Below are 23,453 nucleotides of genomic sequence, written 5' to 3'. Positions count from 1 at the left end.
CTGGCAGCAATTGAGTTCAATAATTCGTAAATGGACTTATTAAAATTGCTCTATAAAGCTCGTGTATGTGGTCAAGGATGACACAGTTACTAACAAACCTTTTATTTATAAGCAGTAACAGTAACAGAATGCAGTGATCCAGTGGTTAGCATGTGCAGAGGTCGTGGGTTTAATCCCGGTGTTCTCCCGGTGCCTGCGTGGGTTTTCTCCGGGTATTCTGGTTTCCTCTCACATTCCAAAAAAGCATGCATGGCAGGCTGATTGAACACTCTAAAATAAATTGTCCCTCAGTGTGAGCGTGACAGGCAACCGGTTCAGGGTGTCCCCCGCCTTCTGCCTGAAGACAGCTGGGATCGGCTCCAGCACACACACACCCTCACCCTTGTGAGTCCGCCTCACAGAGCAGAGGTGCGGGGTTCGATTTACCTGCCTTCCAGTGAGGAGTTTGCGTGTTCTCTCCGTGCCGTTGTATCGTACGTATAGCATTAGAAACCCACGACTGTGGATTTTCTGGGGGAACTTGAACGCAGCACAAGTCTTGCTTTGTCGTGGCCGCGCCCCCTTGTAGTAGGGTGGAGAGAAGCAGTCTGGTTTCGCTCGGTGTAAAAAAGTTACACAAGCAAGGGGCGAGATTTTACTACAGGAGCTGTTTCACAACTTTGAACAAGTTGTCACACCTTGGCGGGCCATTCGTCTCTAGCGGGGTGTTCGCCTGATAACACGGAGGCACAAAACACCTCCAGTCCTCGCAAGCCGCGGAACTCACCATCACTTAATTTCAACACTGAAGAGCAACAGATCTAAACAAACGCCCTTTTGGGCTTTCACAAGAGTGTGTGAGCGTGACTTCACGGACATGTGATTTTGTAGAGCTACTCTTGACAACAGCTAGGTAGCCACGGCGGCCAGGGTCACATTAAGTGCATTTGGCCGTCAACCCTTAGCGCTCTTTACGCGTTTTTGGGGCCATGGAGCTGAGCTCGGTGCTTCTCACCATTGGAGGATCCTACGGATTTTTCCGATCTTTCAACATTGGATTGGACAGACTACCTGTACCGGAAGCTGCACGCAGGAATACGTCAAAATGGAGAAACATCTCCACGTCCTTCGTGCACAGCCTCGTCACCGCGATATGGGCAGTGCTTTGGTAATGAGCCTCCTATTCTAATCAACGATTTATATATATGTATATATTTATATGTATGTGTGTGCGTGTGTATGTATGTATGTGTATATATATATATATATATATATATATATATATATATATATATATATATATATATATATATATACACACACACACGCACACACACTCACACGCACGCGTGCACACACGCACACTGTTGAGACATCACTTGACTGATTGCACTATTTCTTTTCCAGCTTTTTCCTGCAACCAGAAATGGCTGAAGATTTGATAGAAACACATTCTGCGTTTTCTCATGCACTGGTGTCTTTTTCAATTGGTGAGTAATTAACTATCACGGACAGATACGAGATGGGTGGGTGCCTCGTGTATACACACACACACACACACACACACACACACACACACACACACACACACACACACACACACACACAACATTCAGCATACTTTTAGAATGTGGTGAATTATTAAAGTGTTTGATGTAATGGGTAGTGTGGTGGTCAAGGGGGGTGCTAGAGCCTATCCCAACTGTCTTCGGGCAGTAGGCGGGGGACACCCTGAACCCATTGCCAGCCAATCGCAGGGTACACCACACGAACAACCATTCGCGCTCACACTCACACCTAGGGACAATTTAGAGTGTTCCATTAACCTGCCATGCATGGGTTTTTTTAAATGTGGGAGGAAACCGGAGTACCCGGAGAAAACCCACGCAGGCACGGCGAGAACATGCAAACTCCACACAGAGGCCGCAGCTGGAATCGAACCCTGCACCTCTGCACTGTGAGGTTGACACACGAAGCACTCAAACTCCTTCTTGTCAACAACAGCCATATCTTGGTTACATATTAGGAGTCATCCTGTCTCCGATATATAAGCCATTCTGTTTCTATCCTCTCATTTGGCTCTGAGATGAGCTGCACTATCCCAGCTGACTTCAGGCAAGCAATACAACAAGTAGAGTCCATCCTAAACTGGTTGCCAGTCATTTCCTCCGGGTACACATGGAAAATAGCCATTCAGGCGGCTTAAGTATCGAATCAAAACCTTTATTTAACCATAAAACAAAAACCCTCATTGTGACACCAAGGTCTTTTTTTTTCCCCAAAAGTGATCCGGTCTAGAAGATGGAGCGCAATTCACATCATAACCATACATTGTGAACATAAAAAAAAAAAAAACAAAAGAAAAGTGTACATACAATTTCACATAACAGGATGCATAAAAGAAAATAAAGGGACATTGTACAATTACAAACAGAAAACTACGAGCGCTAGATTACCCATCCATTCAGAATGGTCAGGAGTAAATACTGACCAAATTTACAAAATTCAATCAAAACACACACTGCAACAGGAAAAGTGTGCTTACGCTTCCACATTTTATTTATTTTCCTCATGACATTTCATGGATATTTTTGATTGGCTGTTGTGCCTGCACTGTCGCGATGCCAGTCATGGGCAATCCCATTTTGGAATCGCCACAAAACCAGATGCAGACAGCTACTCAGAAGAAACGATTCATCAACCACACATGTTGCACAACAGTCCAGTCAGTTTTGGCTACATTGTGCGGTGAGCAGCAGGCCTTACATGCATGTTTTTGGAGTGTGTGAGGAAGCCAAAGTCCTAGGAGAAATCCCACACAAGTACCAGGAGGAATCTGGATGAGGTTGGCTGAGATCCGAAACCAGGATCACCGCCAGAAACATGTCATCATAAGAATAGAGTGTAAAAGAACCTCGTTTCGATAAAAGTAAACAAAGAATCCATAAAAATATACAGAAATTAACATGAAACAACACAGTCAAAAAAAACACATCCACCCTGAATGGAGAGTCATGATTACTGACCAAATGTACAAAATGCAAGCATTAACAAACAAATCGATTTTAGGTCATAGTGGCTCCTATACTTCCCATGTTTAGTGAGCACTGCTGTTATATTGTCAGATTTTCATTCGTGTGATTTTGTCTCCAAAAAAAGCCCTACCTGCTAAACTTGACTTTCTTCCACACAATATACTCCCAATTAAAATTGACTTATTCCCATGTCAACTCGGTTGTTGACTTGTGTAAATCAAATTTGCCCTTTTTGTCTCATACCAAGCTGCAGTGGTTACCTCACAGCAAAAAGGTTCTGCATGTGACACTGTCTGCTTAGGCCATTCTGAGATGTTCTTGAGTTATTTTTTAAATAACAATCTGCCAAACCAGAGTCCACATGCCCGCCCATGGTACTAAAATAGCATCTGTTGCTATTTTCTAATTAATCCTTCAACAGTTTAAGGGTTGCCCCCGGCCCCCTGAAACACAGCTTAATTGGCCATGTGCCACGCTGCTTGGGTTTCCCTAAGAATTCTCAGGATGCTTAACATTCCGTCAAGAAGCCCCGCCTTGCAAACTCGCAGTGTGCAGTGCGTTGCTGAGACGAGCCTCAATGGAGGGCATTATGACCGGTCTGTGGCACCACATGTCACACCCACTCACTTGTGTGAGGTCACTGGGGCAACAACAGTCCAAGATGTCACTGGTTTGCACCGTTTATTTCCGCTGGTTAATTGAGGCCTCCCTTAACGACTGTGGTGTGATTCTGAGGTTACGCTCATTTTTGAAGAGAAGTTGGCTCCGCGTGTTCGCTGGGACACCGCATGACCCTTGTTATGGCATTTCATCAGTCGATCATAGCTTGGTGAATGAAGGCCTTGTTTGTCGACTCCACCGCCATCTCAAGGATAAATCCAGCTTGTGTTACTGTTAATATGAGCTTCTGTTCTCTCTTCATGGGTGTGCTCATAGCAGAAACAAAATGCAGCCACAAGGGAGACATGCAGGAGTAATAGTTTAATTATGTTGGCACTTGTCAGTGACAGAACACATTGACTGTCTTATGTTTCTAATTCCTACAATATTTTCTACTCATAAAAAAAAATCATCCATGTCCATGTCACTGTACTGGAGACTAAATGGTTGAACTTGAATGTGAGGATTATGATGACTGACAATGTGTCCAAGGTTTTTCTGTAAATGGGACTAAATAGTTAAGGATCCTGAGAGTGCTTGAGAGGAAAAAAAACGCCCCATCGAAAGCCTTTTTTTTTTTTTTTTTCAGCCAACGGCTCCAATCATGGTTTGGATGGAAGTCAGTGGAAACTTGTCTGACTCCTGTGCTGATGATGCACAGAAACATTATTCTGGCATCAGCAACGTTTAGACACCCTTCGAATTTTCCCTCCATTGGGATATTGCAGAAGTGGTATGGTGACGGACTGGTTAGCCCATACGCCTCACAGTGTAGAGGTCGTGGGTTCGATCCCGGTTCTGGCCTTCCTGTATGAAATTTGCATGTTCTCCTCATGCCTGTGCGGGTTTTCTCCGGGTACTCCGGTTTCCTCCCATATTCCAAAAATACATGCATGACAGGTTAACTGAACACTCTAAATTGTCCCTAGGTGTGACCGTGAGTGTGAATGCTTGTTCGTTGATGTCTGCCCTGCGATTGGCTGGCAACCAGTTCAGGGTGTACCCAGCCTACTGCCCGAAGATAGCTGGGATAGGCTCCAGCACACCCCTGTGAGGATAATGGATGAATGGAACGATGGAATGTTGCAGACTCATGGTAAACTCATTCAAATATTGATTTTCCACATAAAAATATCACAGTATTTTGGTGGGCAATTATTCCTATTGATATATGCCGGAATGGAAGAAACACGGGCGGCAAGGTGAGTAGTGGTTAGCACGTCTGTCGCCCATTTCTGAGATTGTGTAAAAAGGCCCTTTACATCCAACTCAAGCCATCCGTCAGTCATGTTCACATCATATTTCATCTTTAAATATATTAACTAATTTTAAAAAAGGCCATCAGATGTTCTTTCTCTGACTTGTTTTTTTTGTTTTTCATTTTTGTTTATTTTGGGGCATCAAAAACGTCAACAATATCAGCATCAGTGAGCTGTTGTTCTGTTTCACTACAAGCTTGTTTTCTCAGCTTTTTGGTCAGAAACCATTGGTGAAACCATCTCATGTTCTGCTGATTACTAAAAAAGGAAGAAAGTAGAAACAAACTTTTTTTATGGTGCAGAAAGAGTCTACCCTTTCTTTTGGCATATTCTTTGGATCTGGAAAAATAGTCACAATTCTTGAAAACCGACAGTATGGGGATCTCTGCTTTGAAAATGCTGGCAGTGAATGATATGGTAGTTTTTTTTTTTTTATGTCACCATAACAGCTACATGTCCGAATATTTTCTGAATGGATGACAATAGGCACTATTTCCTGGTTTGCTGTGACGTACAGTGTTAGGTAGGACCTAAAACCTTCACAACAGGTCAAAGTAAACCTAAAACAAAAACATCTTGTCATATGTCCAACATGATGGGCTTTGTTCATGCCTCATCAAAGCACCTCGCTCGCCCACACTCCGCCGCCTTCAACCTCACCACGCCATTATTTTTACAGCATTCTGAGAAGCTGTCACCATGGATACGGCTCGTGGTTGTGAGGGGGTGGGTGGGTGTCGGTGGATATGAATAGCTCCGGTCTCCAAGGCGCATCATGTTTCCCATCATGGTTGTCATGGATGCAGCCCCCCGGATTGCCTTGATATGCCCATAGGGGCTGTTGTGACAGTGAATTGTGTTTTTATCAATGAACAACCTTCGAAAAATAATCATGACATTCATTTTCTGTCTCAACAGGTTACTTCATCTATGACCTCTTTGATATGGTGACACACCAGAAGTTAAGTCAGTTCTGGGAGCTCGCCTCGCATCATGTTGTTGTAAGTCATAAAACACAATAAGCTCTTAACGCTCTTCGGTAATTTGGGTTGCAATAAAAGGCAGCCCGAGGTTGCAAGAGGACAATCTGGCTGTACACAGCAATACCGTTAAAACACACACACACACACACACACACACACACACACACACACACACACACACACACACACACACACACACACACACAGAGGTAGGTCGGACCCTAGCTCCAGCAGGCCCTCAAGAAGCGTAAATGAGGCGACGACAAAATACTTGTCTTTCTTGTCTTGTTACAAAGAACAAGTGAGGGCGGAACAAAGCAACAATCGGTTGGGAAACGCAAAGTCAAACTCGCACTCTCTAGCCAGCACATCATTGTCATCAACATGAACAGGTTGGATCAGCTTAACATTCCCAAGAAGTGCTCTATTTAAAAAAAAAAAAAAAAAAGGGAGCATATTTGACTTGCGTTTGCAAAATATCTTCTGCATGATTACAGAAACCCTTTGAAGTTCCCGCGTAACATCTTTCCGTGTCAAATTACAGCAACCTTTAGAGTGCCACTGCCTTGATGCCATGTCTTAAAAGTGGAACTTAAAATTTCTTGCGTATGATGGCATCACTCATTTGTGACTCAAGAGGAATCGATAAGCGGAACAATGAGCGACCAAACAAACGATTTCTAGATATGTAGTTACTGACAGCATGTATTTTTTTAAAAGAACCGTTTTTGTAATTCCTCTCCCTACCCCATAGATAATATTTTCAAATATTATCATTGTAGGAGCCCTTTATCAAATGGTTTTTGAAGAACACCATTCTGAAAGACTTGCCCTGAACAGTTTGCGCACCATCTCAGTGTTGGGTTAAAAGACGATTCCTTCTTCCATTTCTTTCCTTGCCCTTCTGCAAAGCCATGAATGGAAGCTGTGCTTGTGCCAGCTGGCTGCAGTTTGTCACCAGAGCGATGAAGGGATGAGACTTTGCTTTCATCCAAGTGCCCCTGCCCCCCTCCCCAACTGTTATTCACGTTTGCTCCCAGTATTCATTCTATAAAAATACCCTGAACCAACTTGAGCTTTGAGACTTTCTTTTCCTCCGGCTATAGTGCAATAGCGCATAATCGTCAGTGAGCTAACCAAACTGGAGCATCTCCAATATTTGTGCACTCAAGTTAAGTTTTGAATCCCAGCATGACAGCACACGTCACATGATGTCCTGGGAGACTCCTCTGTGGGTTAGCGTTACGGTTCAAGAGGGTGAGGCTTTCCACGCGCGCAAACATCGCCACCTTATCACAGAATGTGAAATGAATGCTGCACAATGCGCCTCAGATGAAAAATCTAATTGGGATTGCAATGGATTACTGTCTTAATTTCAAATAGAGCAATTGCTTTGTTGGCACAGTCTGTATTTACCCCATCAAATGTAGGTATAAACAAATGTCATTGTATCATCCACAGTCGTCTTGACAGTTGCTGGTTCTGTCTTTAGCATTTGCAAGATGCCTTGCGGTGAGCGTGGTTCATTCCTAGTGTTTCAAGCCAGGGCAAATACTCAAGTGGAAAAAAAAAATCTTTTAGCCTTTCCTAATGACTGAAAGGGATATTATTGCTTTTTATTGCTATTTGAGAGCTATGGGGGCATACCACAACCACTATTGATGGTCATTCCACATTGCTTCATCTGGGAAATGATGTCTACTTATTTATTGCCAGACATAGGTTGCCCCGGTCATTCCACATTGCTTCATCTGGGAAATGATGTCTGCTTATTTTATTGCCAGACGTAGGTTGCCCCACCCCCCTAATAGGGATGTGAAAAGCATGCGCTTTAAGTAGGCTAGTCACCTATGGCCTCAGTGTGAGTAGTGGTCAGTATATTTTTGTACTTTGCATAAGGGTAAATCCAAAATCCAATTACGCATTGGCTTAGACGTGTCTAATACTTTTCTGTTGCCTTAAAATGCCAATGCCATTTCAGTGGTCATCCTTTTATTTTTCCTCTTTGCCATCTTGAGTGCTCTTCTGTAACGCCATCTAAAAATATCTAATACTTTTCTGTTGCCTTAAAATGCCAATGCCCCATTTCAGTGGTCATCCTTTTATTTTTCCTCCTTGCCATCTTGAGTGCTCTTCTGTAACGCTATCTAAAAATATTTTTTTTAAAAAAACGAAACAATGGAAAAATAACATCCTTTTGGAGTTTGGATGCTAATGTACCTGACGATCCACAAGAAATGTTGCGGTCTTGCTCAAAGTCTACTGGGATAGGCTAAGATAGGATAAGATGGATGGATGGTTTAAGCGAGGAATAAAAATCATTGATGCAACATTCAAATTATCCAACTCTAGACACAATCAAACAGCTGTGGGATTTTCCAGGATAAAAACCACTCCTAAGAACTAAATCTTGCTGCCAGATACCGTAGGTCATCTCTCGCTGTCTTGTGGAGTCCACTCTTTGTGGTTAATTGTCATGGTTATGGAAGGGGGACTTCCACCAGATTAGGTCACAGTTTTTAATGTCATGCACTAACACGTGAGTTTCTTATTATCAGATGCTCTGTTTCAGTTTGAACCATGTTTGTCTCCAGAAATCGATGTCATCCCGCTTTTATTTGGTATAGTTGAATTTTTTTTTTTTTTTAAATTGCATTCCAAGTGCTATGAATGTGTTACGTTGGAAACCATAACCTCAGAACTGATCAGCAGACTGCATCATTAATCGCCACATGACCGTCATTCCATCTGAAACCAGTTCTTGGTTCCCTTTTTTTATTTTTAGGAGAACAATTTTTCCAAACCGTTTTTTTTTTTTTTTTGTGTATGTCCAAATTGTTTTGGACATACCTGTTCTTCCTCCTCTTGTGGCAGGGTCATCTGATTTGGTAACCTCAGATGGGAGTCTTCAGTTTTACAGGCCTAAAAATGGATATTTCCAAGAGCTGTTTCGTATAACCAACAAACAAAAATAGTATGCAGGGGAATCTCCAACATCCGAGGCAATCCATTATAGCGGAGGTGTCAAATTTATTGTGGTCACAGTTTCCCTCGAACCGGCTATTCTGACTGTGAAACCGGTTATATGTTGAATCACCTCCTCGTATTAGTACATATACAGTACACAATTGATGGATGGAACTCATTTTGAAATCAAAAGTCAAGGATAGTAGTTTGTTCAACTGTTGTAGAAGTTACTGTTATAACGTAACAAGAAAATGCTTGCAATATCTCAGCATTATTGTTTGATATATATGACAATTTGAAATGTTGGTACGGATTTTAGCAAGCATCGTGGAAGTTGATCTCCTTGTTTTCCTTTCGCAGGCCACATAAAATGTTGCGGCGGGCCAGATTATGCCTAGAGTTTGACACCTTGTATTACAGGATCACCCACTGAATATTGACAAATAATATAAATTTAAGTGATGTGCGCAAAGATCAAACCAGGGTTAAAACCAAACAATGTTTTAAGTAAAGTTTTTTTTTTTTAAATACAAGGCCATCATTCATGTTGTCACTTTTAACTGTGATGTCCGACAAAAGTCTGCGTTTGCATAAACAGTGTTGTATGTTGAACATGAGCATATTCTGAGTGAAGCTCCTTGTGGTTCATCCTTTCTTGATTTCTTGAGGAATATACCGTATATAACGGATGTTTCTTACACAATCAAATGTATTCAGATATGTCTAGTGTCTTTTTTTTTTAATGGCTCTCCAACTTGCTTTTAGGGTAAGGTCTTTACAATCCTTTGGCTAACCGTGAACTCCTGACATTTTTACCCTCCAGCAATAATCTATTAGATTAGAACTCAACACATTGCATGAAGAGCAAACATTTCACACAATGAAGGGAGGGCAATGTGGACATTTTTGTGCGGTAAACGATATGATGAATGTGTTTATTCCTCAGCTGTCTCTTGCCTTTAGTGCGGGACCCCTCGGGTCCTCCCTCATTTTCTGTGTGTTGACCCACTCAACAGGAGAGACATCTGGTGTCCACTTGAGCCTCAAACTCCCTTGTGAAAAAAACACACCCAACACCAAACCTCTCACTTCCTGAGTAGCATTCCATAAAGACGTACACACCCCCCCACCCCCTATATTTCTGTTTTGTAACCCTACTCCATATTTTACCGACAGTACTCTCTGCTTGTACTGCCTCAAAACATCTTACACCATCCCCTCAAGTCCCCCCACTCTTCGCAGCTTGTACAACCCCTCAAAAAACTACAAACCAATAGCTGCACTTCTTGTTGTAATGGGACGTACCGGTACTCATCAGGGAGTGTATGGTTCAGAACATAACAACGAAAGACACTTGTTATACAGTGGCACTTGTCAAGTCAATTGGAATTAGAAGACAAGAGTGTCAGTCTACATGTCCTGTTCCGCCACACAGAACTGAGCAAGCCGGTCTTGTTTGTCTTCAGGAGGCCCGAGGGTGGGTCGCACGGTTCAACACGTTATGTGCCATCCATATTAAAGAGGCTGCAGAGAGGGAAAGACAAGCATGAATTAATTCAACGAAATAGGCGGTATTTATTTAGAGCTGACGTATGAGCGGTTTGTGGAGGAATTTATTCCCTTCAAGCTATGTTGACGGGCAAGGCAACCGCACCTTGTTTCATGGCTCCAATCATCGTTTCATATATGCACGGGAGGACAGTCTGCACTACTGAGTGCTCTTCTTGTAGTCTCTTAATTTAGTGTCTTTACTTTTGGTATTCGGGCTCAACTGTAATAGAGGAGAACATTTCCTCAACAACATCATTATGATGCAACGTGGAAATATGATGGATGACCTCCTTAAGGCTCATCCGATGAATCGGATCCAAATATGCCCATAGCTTTAACGTGACTTGCTGTCAGGCGACAGCAGTTGATTCAAGTCGCATGATCGCAGTCACGGGCACCACCACCTGCTGTCCTCGAGATGTTTTCCTGTCTTTTGAAACGTTGAACTCTGGTTTAATCATTACTGTTCCTAAGGAGCGGCTGCATGGTTGACAATCCCTCTATTGACTGAAAAAGCGACCATTCTTTTTTTGATCTACACTCGGGGGGGAAAAACCGTCATGCAAAGACAACAGTTTTGTCACAATAGTCTACTGTTCACATATAACTTCAAAAAATAAAATACATGTCTTTTTTTTTTTTTTTTTAAACTTCAGAAACACTACTGTATATGCATGGCTTCGTCAGCTTCCGGTATGGATTTGACATACATGTGCAAGTAATGCACCGTGTTGGACGCATTAGTGTTGCAAGCAGCATAGGCACAAAATGCGACAACAGTGTTGTTGGCTGTCATTTAATTTTGGTTGACATACATTACTCACTTGCCCAGACTTAACACTTCAACGAATCCATTTACATCGATTTGTAATTGCGCTTTTACTCCATGAAATGAGTCAATATTTTCCATGCTGATAATGTTCAGCTGCAGTGTGTGTGATATGACATATCAAAAACACGTGTAACCAAAACAGCAGGGCGGGAGTTGTGATTGACAGGTGTTATAATCTTCACACACCTGTGGTGCTATTGCAGAATTCCTCTACACGAAGGTGTTGTCCGGAATCCTCTCATTCACAGGTGTCAAACTCAAGGCCCGGGGTCCAGATCCGGCCCGCAACATCATTTTATGTGGCCCGCGAAAGCAAATCAAGTGTGTGTGTCAACTTCCATGATCGTTACTAAAACGAACCAAAATGTCAAATTGTCATGTGTAATAAACAACGTTGAGATTTTGCAGTCATTTAAAGGCGTTCACACTCACTTGAACAATAATTGAACAAAAAAAAACAAAAATACATTTGACTGATTTCAAAACTAGGAATCCATTTTTTTTGGGTGTAGAAGAATATGATGTGATAATTAAACATTTATTCGGTTTCACTGTTGTAACGACCCTCCAAGGGAAGACATAATTCCAAAGTGGCCTGCGACAAAAATGAGTTTGACACCCATGCTCTAATTCTACCTAGTGTCTATTTAAAAAAAAAAAGGTCTACAAAATGGCAGGATTTTGTGATATTAAAAAAAAAAATTAGATAAATAATTTTAAAAAGCATCATGAATGTAACTTACAGTATATCCTCTACAATTCAGTTGAAAAAAATAATTAAGTAACCAATTACATTCAGGCGGCCCGGTGGTCCTGTGGTTAGCGCGTTGGCCTCACAATACAGAGGTACCCATTTCTGAACCTTTTGCTGTACTTTTGTGGACTTTTGTGGAATCTTGTGCAAAGCCTTTTCTAAGAAAGTGGCTGCTGGGAAACAACTCCTCATTTTCTTTTCACTCCCCATTTAGTTGTGAGTTTCAAAGCCCAGGCGCCCTACAACATCTGTCTGGCTGCAGCGCGGCTGCTTTTTCTCTCTGACTGTTAAATTCCAACCGATGTAAAATATTCCAAATGTCCAACCGTTTCCAAGAGCTGTTTTGAGTATTACCGGGATTCCCCTTCTATCAGGGTGGCCAAAGGCAGCATAGAAATTGGCCTCTTTGCTCCATGAATGGCTTCCGGGCCGTTTGAACTTTCCTCCCTTTTCGTGTCTTTTTACGGTGCATCTTTTGAGTGTGAGGTTAATGACATTCCTCGCCACTTGCACAATGCAATGGCCATGATAGTGACTCATCTATCAGGGTTTAACTACCAAGATAGGGATGGGAGATTGTGATTGGCTGCTGGCAATATGCACAAACACCATAACCATAAATGAGGAAACCACCATCAATCTAAAGAGCATGTGTTAAGTCCCTTCTGTGTGCACCAAGATTGTGTGACATCAGGATGTTTTGTGGACCTTTAAGCGTTGTCATGCAAATGTTTGTCAAATTCGCCTTGGAGTGTTTCCCAAATGACTGTCAATACGGATGTTTTTCAGTCTTGTGTTGTCTTCTAAGAGCTGACACCCATCTTCTGATAGACCCATCCTTGTTTTGGCCACGCCCATTTGCCCCACTGCTTTCAGTTTGAGACTCCTCTTGCACAGTGGTGACACTGTTGCAGTTTAAAGAGACATTAGGCAGTGTGGTAAATACCCGCCATGTTCGTAGTTCTACCTCTGCCTAAAATCCCTGTCGCAGGAGGTGAAAACAAAGCCAGATATGTGCTGGTGGCCTCCAGTGTTTTTGTTCTAAAATGACCAACTCATCAATGTGCCTTTTGTTCCATGCTCAACAGTATTGGGTCCTATACACGTTGCTCTTTAGCCTTTGCTTGTGACCCTGCTGGCGCACTCTGTCCTCAGAAACGCAATGGTGTTTGTCACCATTGTCATCTAGTCCAGAGAGTTGAAAGTTTGGATGTATACCGTTAAGAGTGTGTAAGAGAAACAGAAGCAAATTTGGATTAATTTTAATTTCCAAAAAGAGATCACTCCTCTTTGACTGTTAATTATTATTAAATTTGAGTCATAATGTTTATCATGCTTGTTTTATATGTGGGCAACCAGCACTTGTGTGCGCCTTTTTTTTTTTTGGTGTTCTAGTTTTCTTTGAATAGCAGTGTTGTGTGGACAACAGCAGAAAACATGCGCGATTTATTTTGCAACCAAAGAAAGATAACATGGACATGGAAAACATTATTAGTAAAACACACTTTTTTCTTCAGTTTCTTGTTCATTTCTTTGGACAATCTAAGTGCTGTTATCTAGCCATTTTCCATAGTTTTCCTGATGATAGTAACACAAACTCACTTCAGTTATTACATCAATAACAATGACATTGTACTGCCGAAAAGAATGTTTTTAAAGTTCTCAAAAAAAAGGTATTTTCCCCATAATAAATTGATAATAATATGAGCATAACTATATGCCTGCAGATGACGACAGTTGAGCATCAAATTACATTTTTCCCGCAATGTTTTAGGAACACTTAAATGTTTATGTAAATTTTTGTCTATTTCTTTACATAAACTGAAATTGCCCCGGATTTGATCATCTAAACTCAAGTGTGTTGCTCTTGAGAGAGCTGGAAAACGGGCATGACAGCGGCCCTTGAGGACCAAGTTCGGACACCCCTGGTCTCCGGGAAAACAGTATTTATAAATGGAGAAAGTTCTGCACTTTGCCACGCTCCCAAGGAGTGGCCCATTTTTCAAATACACATGAAATAATCATTCCTCCGAATTACATGTTAGATATTGAAAATAAGCAAGCCTGTTCTTACTATTGACTGTAGTGTGGCTGGACAAATCAAATTGACACAACAAAGCCAAGTTGTCATGGGTGACTTGCTCCATTTGCAACTGTCTCAACGTAGTCCCATGACGCCAATTTGTCAGACTGTTTGTTCACTTGCGTCACTTAAGTCGGGATGGCGAGTGGGTGGGCTCAAACATCGGATGTTACCTTGTCATTTTTGTCACACGTCATGAAAGCCCTCAGGCCCTCATCGCTCAATTGCGTTCCTTTTCGATGCTGCCATCTTGTGGCTATTTAGTGTTAGTTGTTATTCAACAGCATTTTAACCTTTCCCTTCTTTTTAGCCTTTCCCCAAAATCCTGTCACCTGCTGAAACGTCTCGACAGGGTCTTCAATATTCCTTCATATCTTGATGTATTTTAACTTCATTTATAAATAAAACACATAGCCAGATGACATGAGCAAGCTTTATACTGTTAAGTCTATTTAGTAACATTAAAACGAGAAAGTTGTTAAGATTTCGGACCAGTCCGGAATAGGACAAACGCAGACCAGGATAAGATCGAATACAATAATGGTTTATTTGCAAAATAAGGTCGCAAGACCGACAAAGTACAACATAAAACGCTGGTAACGAATAACCAGGAATAAGAATGGGACTAACCAAAAGCGCAAAATCACTTGTCAAGAAAAGACAAGGAAAAGGCGAGAGTGGATGACATGATGGGAAACAGGTATGGAACGGGAGAGGACGGCCCTCCAATTTCACCTGCTGGAGATAGACAGAACAGAACTATGACAAAAATTTTCTCGTTAGGATGAGAACATTTGTTGTTAGAACGTGAAACTTTCTCGGTGGCATGATAAACACTCGTCCTAATGAGAAACATTGGGGTATTTTGGGGGGCATAGAAATGAGATTTCCATTTATTTCAATGAGGAGAGAGAGTTTATGATGGCAGTGCTGAGTTATGGGCAGCATCACAAAATAAACTCAGACTCACAAGTCAAGGCAACAAAGGTTTTCTTCTGTTTTGTTCTCCACCATAACATGGTTCTTTCCTGTGTCTCCCCCTAGGTGATCACCTGCTTTGGCCTGTCTGTGTTTACATCCTGCTACATCGGGTTCGCCGTGGTGGCCCTGTTGGTGGAGATCAACTCGGTGTTCCTCCATCTCAGGCAGATCCTGCGCATGGCCAATCTGGCCGCCGGCACCGTCTACCGGGTCAACAGCATGATCAACCTGGGCACCTACGTGGTATTCCGCATCAACACGCTGGCCTGGATGACCCGCTGGCTGGTGCTCAACAGAGATAAGGTGCCCCTCATGGCTTACACGCTGGGCAGCGTGGGCCTAGCCATCATGACGGTCATGAACATCGTTCTGTTTTACCGCCTGCTCAGGAGCGACTTCCTGAAGAGCAGTACTCGGGACGCCAAGAAAGAAAAAGAAACATAGGGAGAATCCATTTTGGGTTCACTTTTGCCCATTTTTGTTTTTCTACTCCTTTACATACTAACACTTCACTACTGCATCATTGGAAAGGCCCACTGGGTGTTCTAAAATGTAGCTCATGGTGAGTGAAGCCCACAAGTACCTCCATTTGAAGCAACACTTCATGGCGTTAAATGCATATCATCGTATGCGCTACGGTACATGGCGTATGGCTGTGGCTTCCTTGACCACTGAATGAATTACTCAACCAGACCTAAACTTTATTTAAACTAGTTATGCAAAGGTGATGTCTTTTTTCTCTTATTTTCCCACATCTTCTTAATTTCAAGCCACCTGCTACCTCAGGAAGCTTTTAAGACTTGTTTGCCTCTTTGAGAACGAGCATTGTTAATCATTGTCAAATGTGGCGCAAGCAATCCCTGTAAAATGTTAATTCAGGGTGGTGGCGTATTATACTTGGCCCATGCACAAACATGGAAGAGATCCTGAGCAGTGAAGATCTCAAATGAGCGCCATAATGCCCCGTTTGCTAATCCAAATGTTGGAATGCAGCAACCAAGTGTCACCACTATGTTTGTAATCAAACAGGAAGCCTGTGAAATAGTCTATAAATAGCCTTCTTGGATGTTGTCTGTCTGCCGTTGCTGCAATGACCAGACTGGTGGGAAGTGCCATTCTTAACATGGCCTTTAGAGGGCAGCACACTCAGCAATTACAGTACTTCATTAAAGGGGACATGAGTTTATTTAATTTTTTTCATAGTTTAAAAAGGTTCCCAGATGTCTTAGTAACATATCTGTGATATTATTCCATTGAAGTACACAAATGACAAAGAATTACAGCACACTTAAAATCCACACACGTCACACACCGTTTTGGAATCACTTAATTGTAGAGGGCAGTTCTGTCTCATGCCAATCAATGCACTTTTTAAAAATTCTTCTCACCAAGCTGAACAGAGGATGAGTTAGCAGCCAACTTAGCGACTTCAAATGTATTCAGTTTTTCTGATGTTATCTGAGTCTTCTTTATCTCCAGATGTCAAATCAACGGCGTTTGTGCAAAGGGCACCCACTGGTTTATTTAAACATGGTTTAATTTCATAATGTCAGGCATGATAGGTGGGCAGGCACTCCAGAGACCCAAGTATTTCAATACAAACAGTAACAAATTCAGATTTGGATACGTCTCCTTTATTGGCAAAAGAGGAGAAGTGTATTCACTCTCTTAATCGTTAGTGTTTGTAGACGTGTTATATTATTTATGTTAGATGCCAGGTTGTGAGGTTAATGTTGGAATAAAAACAAATGACATCTGCGGATACATTGAACATCTTGCTCTTTGCAGGGGACAGGGACTGAACTCTGTCGGAAGTAGCCAACAGTTGCCACAAGATGGCGACAAAACCCTTAAACAGAGAGGATTGACATAAGATCAGCACCACGCATCTAGCGTCGCACACGATCATGAACCCGTATTACATTAACGACTGTATAGGAAGTTAAATTATTAAACACATAAATTTCACCATAAAGTCGCACTTGATCTGCTTTGGCCTGAGGAAAAACAAGAAATTATATTAGCGTTTTGTTTGGGGGGTTAAATACAGTAGTGCATATTTGTAATTTATTTGTTCTGAAAGTAGTGTTGCGTTGAAGATGAAATTAACTGATTGCTTCAAAGCATTTGAAACGAGTAATTGTGTTTTTGTTGTCTCCCTTACCTAACATTTTTATCAACATGTTGCTGTTCAAGGACGAGTCCATCTGCGTCGGTGTGAAATCCACTGACGCAGAAGGACTAGAAAACCGTGGCTGGTCTTAACTTGCAGTTGACCCCCTCAAATTGTTCGCAATTGAACGCACACCAGCAGTTCCAAGTTCAAATGAGGAAATGAAATCTCTATTGGGTCTATATCACAGCAGCCTTACATAAAGATCAATATACTGTTCTTATTTAAAAAAAAAAAAAAAAAGAACAAGATATTTAGCCAATGTGGGCAGTTTACGGTACCTCTTTAGACCAGTGTAATGTATTTGTCATTTTTTTTGCAACTAGACGTGTGTTTGTGAGTGTGATTGCACTCTGATTGTGAAGCGGCGTTTTGATAATTGGCAGCAGTTTTGGCATCATGTACACTCTGACAATTTGATGGATGTTTAACATGATTTCTATTATTTTCAAACATGCATCATGACATTATTGAAATTATATTTTCAGTACTGTATTTAGTTAATCAAAATTATTTTATTAACTAAATATTGTAAATATATGAAAATCTGCAACTCTTGGCCTCATTTTTTAATGGACTTCATTGATCTCATTGAAGACTATCTCATGAATTACAAAGCACAAGATACCAGTTTGTATGCCTGAGAGCAACCTTTGCTCAATGTAAATTTTTTTGGCGAAGATTATTTTGTATCTTGTACTCCAATTTATGTTTCTGAAATAACACTCTTTTATGTTATAATAAAGTGAATCATTCTAGAACGTTTTCCTAGTCTTTTTTAGTTCTTAGTTAATATATTTAGCAATTATAAATTAGGGTTACGTTCGATATTGTGCAGAGTCTTTAAGATCAAATTAAAAAAAAATTGAATACCTCAATTATCTTGTGTTAGAAATAAAAAAAAAACATTTTTAGTCGTCAAAAATACGTACGTTTAGGGACACAAAAAGCCATCTCTTACATTTTGCAGTTGACCCGTGTCATTTCAGTATGTATTCGTTTTATGAGACGTGTCGTAGAATTTATTGAATGTAAAATATGTGCCTTAGTTGTCCTTGGGTGGCATGAAAGGCGCTTTTAAATAAAATGAATTATTATTATTATTAGTTCGGAAACAGAATACAGTTTAAGTCACTTTAACGTTGTCTCCAATCAGCTGTCACGTCGCCTCCGTGGCCCGATGTCAGTTCTCGCGTGATCTCATCACGGTGTGGTTGTTTCCCCCCGCCTTCGCCTTCTACCCAGACAACCAACTCCCTCCCCCACACAAGCAGCACTCATCCATCCCTAGTCGTTCGACGCCTCACACCGGGGGTCGTGGGGGCGAGCCCAAAGGATGTCGCGCACGTTGATGGTGGGCGCTTTGGTGCTCGATAGAAACGAAGGAGACGCCGAGTTGGAGTGGCAACCATGTTCGGTTATTCTGTGCAGCCACAAGTGAACACATTCATCACTTTGAGACTGCTTCACGTCAATCGGAGCCGCATAATGGATGCAGCCTGCAAGATCGATACTGGAGAGTTGCATGTTTGTGTGCCTTGGGAGTCTATTGTTTTAAATGCTTTATATTAAAACCTAAGGTAAGTTGAAACATTTTTCTATCCACCTTCACCGAATGTTAATTTCCTTTGCTCTCGAGGGCAGAACCTCACCGAGAACTTCTGTGGCGATGACGTATTTGAAAGCCGTGATGAGGCTCCGCGGGTTTGCGTAAAATGTATGTACCATTTATAATTTCAAAGCAGTGAAAAAAAAAACGAGAGGATTTTGGAAATATTCCAAATCGGACACTTTCCATGAGAATTATGAATATTAATGAGGATTCACCTGGAATTTGCGGGTAAAAAAAGAAACGCAATTTTGTTGTGTCATGCAAAATAGGTAGTTCTCCTTCCCCACATTGAGGTCCATGACAGCCTTACTGGCTGACTCTACTTGCTTTTGACTTCGTTCGAGATGCAATACGTAAAAGTTGGCTCTTCCCTCAAATTTTGACTTGCAACACAAAGCAAAAAAATCCAACAACCGACAGCTCATAACTCTACTTGGATGAAATCTGATTTTTTTTTTTTTTTTTTACTCAGCATTATGCTCAAATATATTTTCCCTAATTTGATCAAAGTTCCCACTGAAGAGCCAACCTTCAATTTTGTGAATTCCTGTTGCTTCCCATTCATTCCTGCTATTTTCCTTGGAAAGTTATCAACTTCCAAGCCTAGTCCCAACCTGGTAAGCCCCATTTGGACCCCCGTCCATCTTCCTGTGAGTGCAAACCCAGCCATGGCCGAAGAGAGTAATGTGACCCGGCAGTTGGAGAGCGTGGAGAGGAGCATGATGTTCCTCAGGCAGGAGCACCTCACTTTGCTCCACGGGCTCCACATGGAGATTCTTGCCCTGCAGAGACGATGCTCAGGTAAGTGGGTTAGTAAATTAAAAATGTATGCATAAAATTATGATTCAGCTTTTTTTATATTATGCGTTGGTGGGAAGTATTTTGTTAATGTACTTAGGTATATTTCTCACGTTTCTGTACTTTAAGATAAGATATCCTTTACATGAGAAAATGTTTTTACTTTTCACTTCCAACACTGAAAACAGATGCCTGCATGTTCTACTCTTTTTTTAAAAAAATATACTCATTACTTCTGTCAACCTTCACCGATGTAAAAAAAATAAAAAGATGTAAATAGCGAGAGTTGGAGTCAACCAAAGTTGAGGGAGCCTTAACTTAGTGACACGATCCAAAAATGGACCAGATGGAAAGCGGATCCCACAAACGTAGATTCAGACAAACGACGGTACAAAAAGTATTTGCAGAAAAACAAAGGACTGACAAAATGTAAACAGAAAACACTGGCAACACAAAACCAGGAAAAGTCAACATGATCAAAAAAAAAAAAACATTTTTGCAAATGGCAGGAATTTTTGATTCCCGAAAACACACAACACAAAATGGTAAAAGTTCAATTACATGAAACTTAATCCAAAAATAACAAGAAATGAAAAAATACTAATCAGGAAAATTATCGAAACAAGAGCGACTATAAACATGAAGGAGGTGACGAGAAAATTTCTTGTGAGCGAACAGCAAGCAAGGTCAGTAATCCGACAGTGACTAGGCAGCTTGGCAGTCCTGATAATACACGGCAAAGCTTGATTTGCTAACAAGAAACAGGCACGCCCTCCACTCTTGCTACTATGCCAAGATCCTTACTGTCCCTTTGGCATCAATCACTGCCCGATAGTGACAACGTGGTGATGTCATACTACAATTCCAGGAGATGACATCATTTTACCCGCCAGTGGATTTCATTGATCAAATTCAGCTCACACGAACACAATCACCGCACACCAGGGAAGATAGATGTGAATACAATAAAATATAAATATATTGTAAGCTATTTATTCTCTAAATCCTTTAAAGCTTCCTGAATATTAAAAAAAAATGTTAACCATTTAGGAAATGCTTTACACATACGGTATATGGTAAGGCTTTAGAAGGACATGCAAAGTATATCCTCCATGGTTAATCTATTGTTTTAGTAATCGACATGAATGCGGTCTTGTCTGAGAGAGAGGGTAGGCCTGTATGTGTGCGCGTGAGTGAGTGCGTGCGGGTGCATGTCTGTGTGATGGCTCAGAGCCAATGTCAGCAGTTGTCTCGAAAACACCCTCCTCCATCAGTTTGTTGCGCTAATCTATAATTGTGTGTTTGTGTGTATTGGAGTTTCTGTTCTCTTCTCCCCTCTGTATCAATGGGGTCTTGCACCATATCACACACGCTCAGAGAAATCATTCGGTTTTATCATTAATTGTGACCAGAGAGTGAATGACCTTTTGACCTCACTCAGCCTATGAATAGGCCATCACAAGCAACAACCAGTATTGTGAGGAACCCCCTGTGTTGTTTATTACTACCTGACAGGGACTTGAAGAGCTTTGTGTCCCCACACTGATGAATAGATGATCATTTGTTGAGTTGAGAATTTGTGATCTGTCCTTCAAGGGGAGCTTTCTGCTGGCTTGCTCATGTGCTCTTTCCTGAAGGTCACTACGAGGTTGATCTGATGTCTGCTGTCGTAAAGCGTCAGAATGTTGGCTCGCTTTGCTGGCAAAGACATGTCCCTCTGTCTCCCTGAAAACAGAATTAATTAGGAATCAAAAATTTAAATTAAAACCTGTTCAGAAAGCTTATTTGGTTTAGTCTTGTTTTTTTTTTCTTTTAGGGTTTTATACACACATTTTAAATATGATTTAGAAGAGCAAAATGGGGCGGCCCGGTGGTCGGCTGGTTACGCGTCGGCCTCAGAGTGCAGAGGTGATCAGTTCTTTCCTGTGTGGAGTTTGCATGCTCTCCCTGTGCCTGCGTGGGTTTTCTCCGGGTACTGCGGTTTCCTCCCACATTCCAAAAACATGCATGGCAGGCTGATTGAACACTCATAATTGTCCTTAGGTGTGAGCGTGAATGGTCGTTCGTCTATGTGTGCCCTGCAATTGGCTGGCAGCCAGTTCAGGGTGTGCCCCACCCACTGCCCAAAGACGGCTGGGATCGACTCCAGCACGCCACGTGACCCTTGTGAGGATAAACGGATCAGAAAATGGATGGATGCATGATATCAACCTTATTATCATTTAAAATATGGGCTCTGCTGCATAACTAAATCAAGCATTCTATCAACCAGTATCGTCAGCCAAGCTCCCCAGGGGGCATGCACATGATTCAAGGCTTGTTTTGGATTCAGTTCGAGTGACATCAAACAAAGGGTAATAGCATATTACTTACTCAGCCCATGGTAAATTTTAATCCCTGATATTTTTTTTTCTGTTGTTTTATCATTTATTTGAAAATTATTATCAATTTGTTTTAAAGTTTCTTGTCCCGTTGAAAATGGCAACATATTGTATAATATGTTGCAATAAATGTACAGAGGTTTTCCCTATCATAATGAGTAATTGGGATTAATGATTACACTATTGATCAAAATAATTATAATTATCATTTTGGCCACAACCATGTACCTATCCCGAGTGGACAGCGTTTCTCAAGCAGTGATGAAATTGACCGTAAGTTATATGAACATTGTATGTATTTGGACACCTTGTCTAATTTTCCTGTGCTAAATTGTTCCCACAAAGCGCGTGAGCATAGAAAATGCCTTTATAAAAAGAACAAAATATATACATGCAGTCTCCCAAACCTTAGTTGAGTTCGGGGTGGTGTCCCACTTGTCCATAGAATATAATTAAAATCTGTTGCAACTGCATCGTTTGAACTTGACTGAATTTGCTTTCAATGACATCATTTTGTGGCATTCAGTCTTCCATCATTAAACATTATGCTTAGCAAGAGTGCATCGGCAGCAGTTTTTCTTTTAGCACATATTGATTTGAGGGAGCAATACAGTACTCTCAAAGCTGCAGCTGTATGTCTGACTGCAAAGAAAGACAGTTTTGACAAAGTAAGGGAACTTGGCCAAGCCTCTGACAGTGATTCTTAACGCAAAGTCTCAGATTTAGCTTCATTATTTATGTACGGACATGTGGAAATGTGCTTGGAGTAACGTGCAGCATCGGTTAACTTGTCAAAGAAAAGATTAAATCAACTTGAAATGTCAGTGTCATTTTAATGAGATGTTTTGGCTCAACATTGACACTCCAACATGATTTCTGTATGTACCATATTCATTTTTCTTTAACCGCTTTGTTTTCCACTTTTCAGAGTTGACAAATGACCTGAAGGTGAAACCTCCGGGTCGAAGCCAAATAGGTATGTTGAAAGATCATCTAAATCCCTTATGGTGCATGAATATCATTTGTTGTACATTTATATGGTCAGTCTTTTTTTTTTTTTTTTTTAACCTAGCCTTCATCTCTCTGAGATTTTTTTTTTTTTTTAACCTAGCCTTCATATCTCTGAGAATAAGCATTCAGTCCCTAACCAAGCACAACCCCCAATGTCGTATCAGCAACATGCCTGCATCTGTCCCTGCCTCTTCGCCATCCCCCAGAGAACGTGTCTCTCTCTCTCTTTCTCTCTCTGCTCCCTCGCTCTCTCAGCTTTCCTGACAAACCTTAGACAAAACGCTGTCCTTTCTTGTCACATATCCTGAATATGCTTCAATGGAAGCTGACCCACTAATCTCAAATGAAAAAAGCAAATGGGTTGCGGATTCATGAGGGCAGTGGCGATAACAAA

The 23,453-nt window shown here is 41.3% G+C and overlaps 2 protein-coding genes and 1 long non-coding RNA gene across 3 annotated transcripts in view; 2 read left to right on the top strand and 1 right to left on the bottom strand.

The window, feature by feature from the left end:
• The first annotated feature begins 568 nt into the window (after nucleotides 1-568).
• Nucleotides 569-18,018, top strand: tlcd2 (TLC domain containing 2). The gene is made up of 4 exons (XM_019885851.1): nucleotides 569-1,147; nucleotides 1,387-1,469; nucleotides 5,852-5,934; nucleotides 15,148-18,018. Exons 1-4 carry the CDS (start codon nucleotides 969-971, stop codon nucleotides 15,526-15,528), a joined length of 726 nt encoding a protein of 241 aa, XP_019741410.1. The 5' UTR covers nucleotides 569-968; the 3' UTR covers nucleotides 15,529-18,018.
• A 1,279-nt stretch (nucleotides 18,019-19,297) lies between these two features.
• Nucleotides 19,298-23,453, top strand: part of ccdc92ba (coiled-coil domain containing 92Ba) — a 6,967-nt gene continuing 2,811 nt past the window's right edge. The window contains exons 1-2 of the mRNA XM_019885850.1: nucleotides 19,298-19,670; nucleotides 22,977-23,024. Of these exons, the coding sequence (XP_019741409.1) occupies nucleotides 19,307-19,670; nucleotides 22,977-23,024 (412 nt within the window). The 5' untranslated portion in view covers nucleotides 19,298-19,306. The remainder of the gene's footprint in view (nucleotides 19,671-22,976; nucleotides 23,025-23,453) is intronic.
• Nucleotides 19,569-23,453, bottom strand: part of LOC109525408 (uncharacterized) — a 5,413-nt gene continuing 1,528 nt past the window's right edge. Inside the window, exons 2-3 of the long non-coding RNA XR_002170144.1 lie at nucleotides 21,176-21,392; nucleotides 19,569-19,651 (exon numbers count right to left, since the gene is read on the bottom strand). This is a non-coding gene — a long non-coding RNA (uncharacterized LOC109525408). The remainder of the gene's footprint in view (nucleotides 19,652-21,175; nucleotides 21,393-23,453) is intronic.

The sequence above is a fragment of the Hippocampus comes genome, unplaced genomic scaffold (assembly GCF_001891065.2).
Source record: "Hippocampus comes isolate QL1 unplaced genomic scaffold, H_comes_QL1_v1.1 scaffold29, whole genome shotgun sequence".
Taxonomy (NCBI): domain Eukaryota; kingdom Metazoa; phylum Chordata; class Actinopteri; order Syngnathiformes; family Syngnathidae; genus Hippocampus; species Hippocampus comes.
This window is presented reverse-complemented; position numbering and strand designations above follow the sequence as displayed.

Coding starts and splice junctions, on each gene's coding strand:
- tlcd2 (XM_019885851.1), top strand. CDS start 969: ATGGAGCTGAGCTCGGTGCTTCTCACCATTGGAGGATCCTACGGATTT. Junction 1,470..5,851: donor ACTGGTGTCTTTTTCAATTG/GTGAGTAATTAA, acceptor CTGTCTCAACAG/GTTACTTCATCTATGACCTC. Junction 5,935..15,147: donor TCGCCTCGCATCATGTTGTT/GTAAGTCATAAA, acceptor GTCTCCCCCTAG/GTGATCACCTGCTTTGGCCT.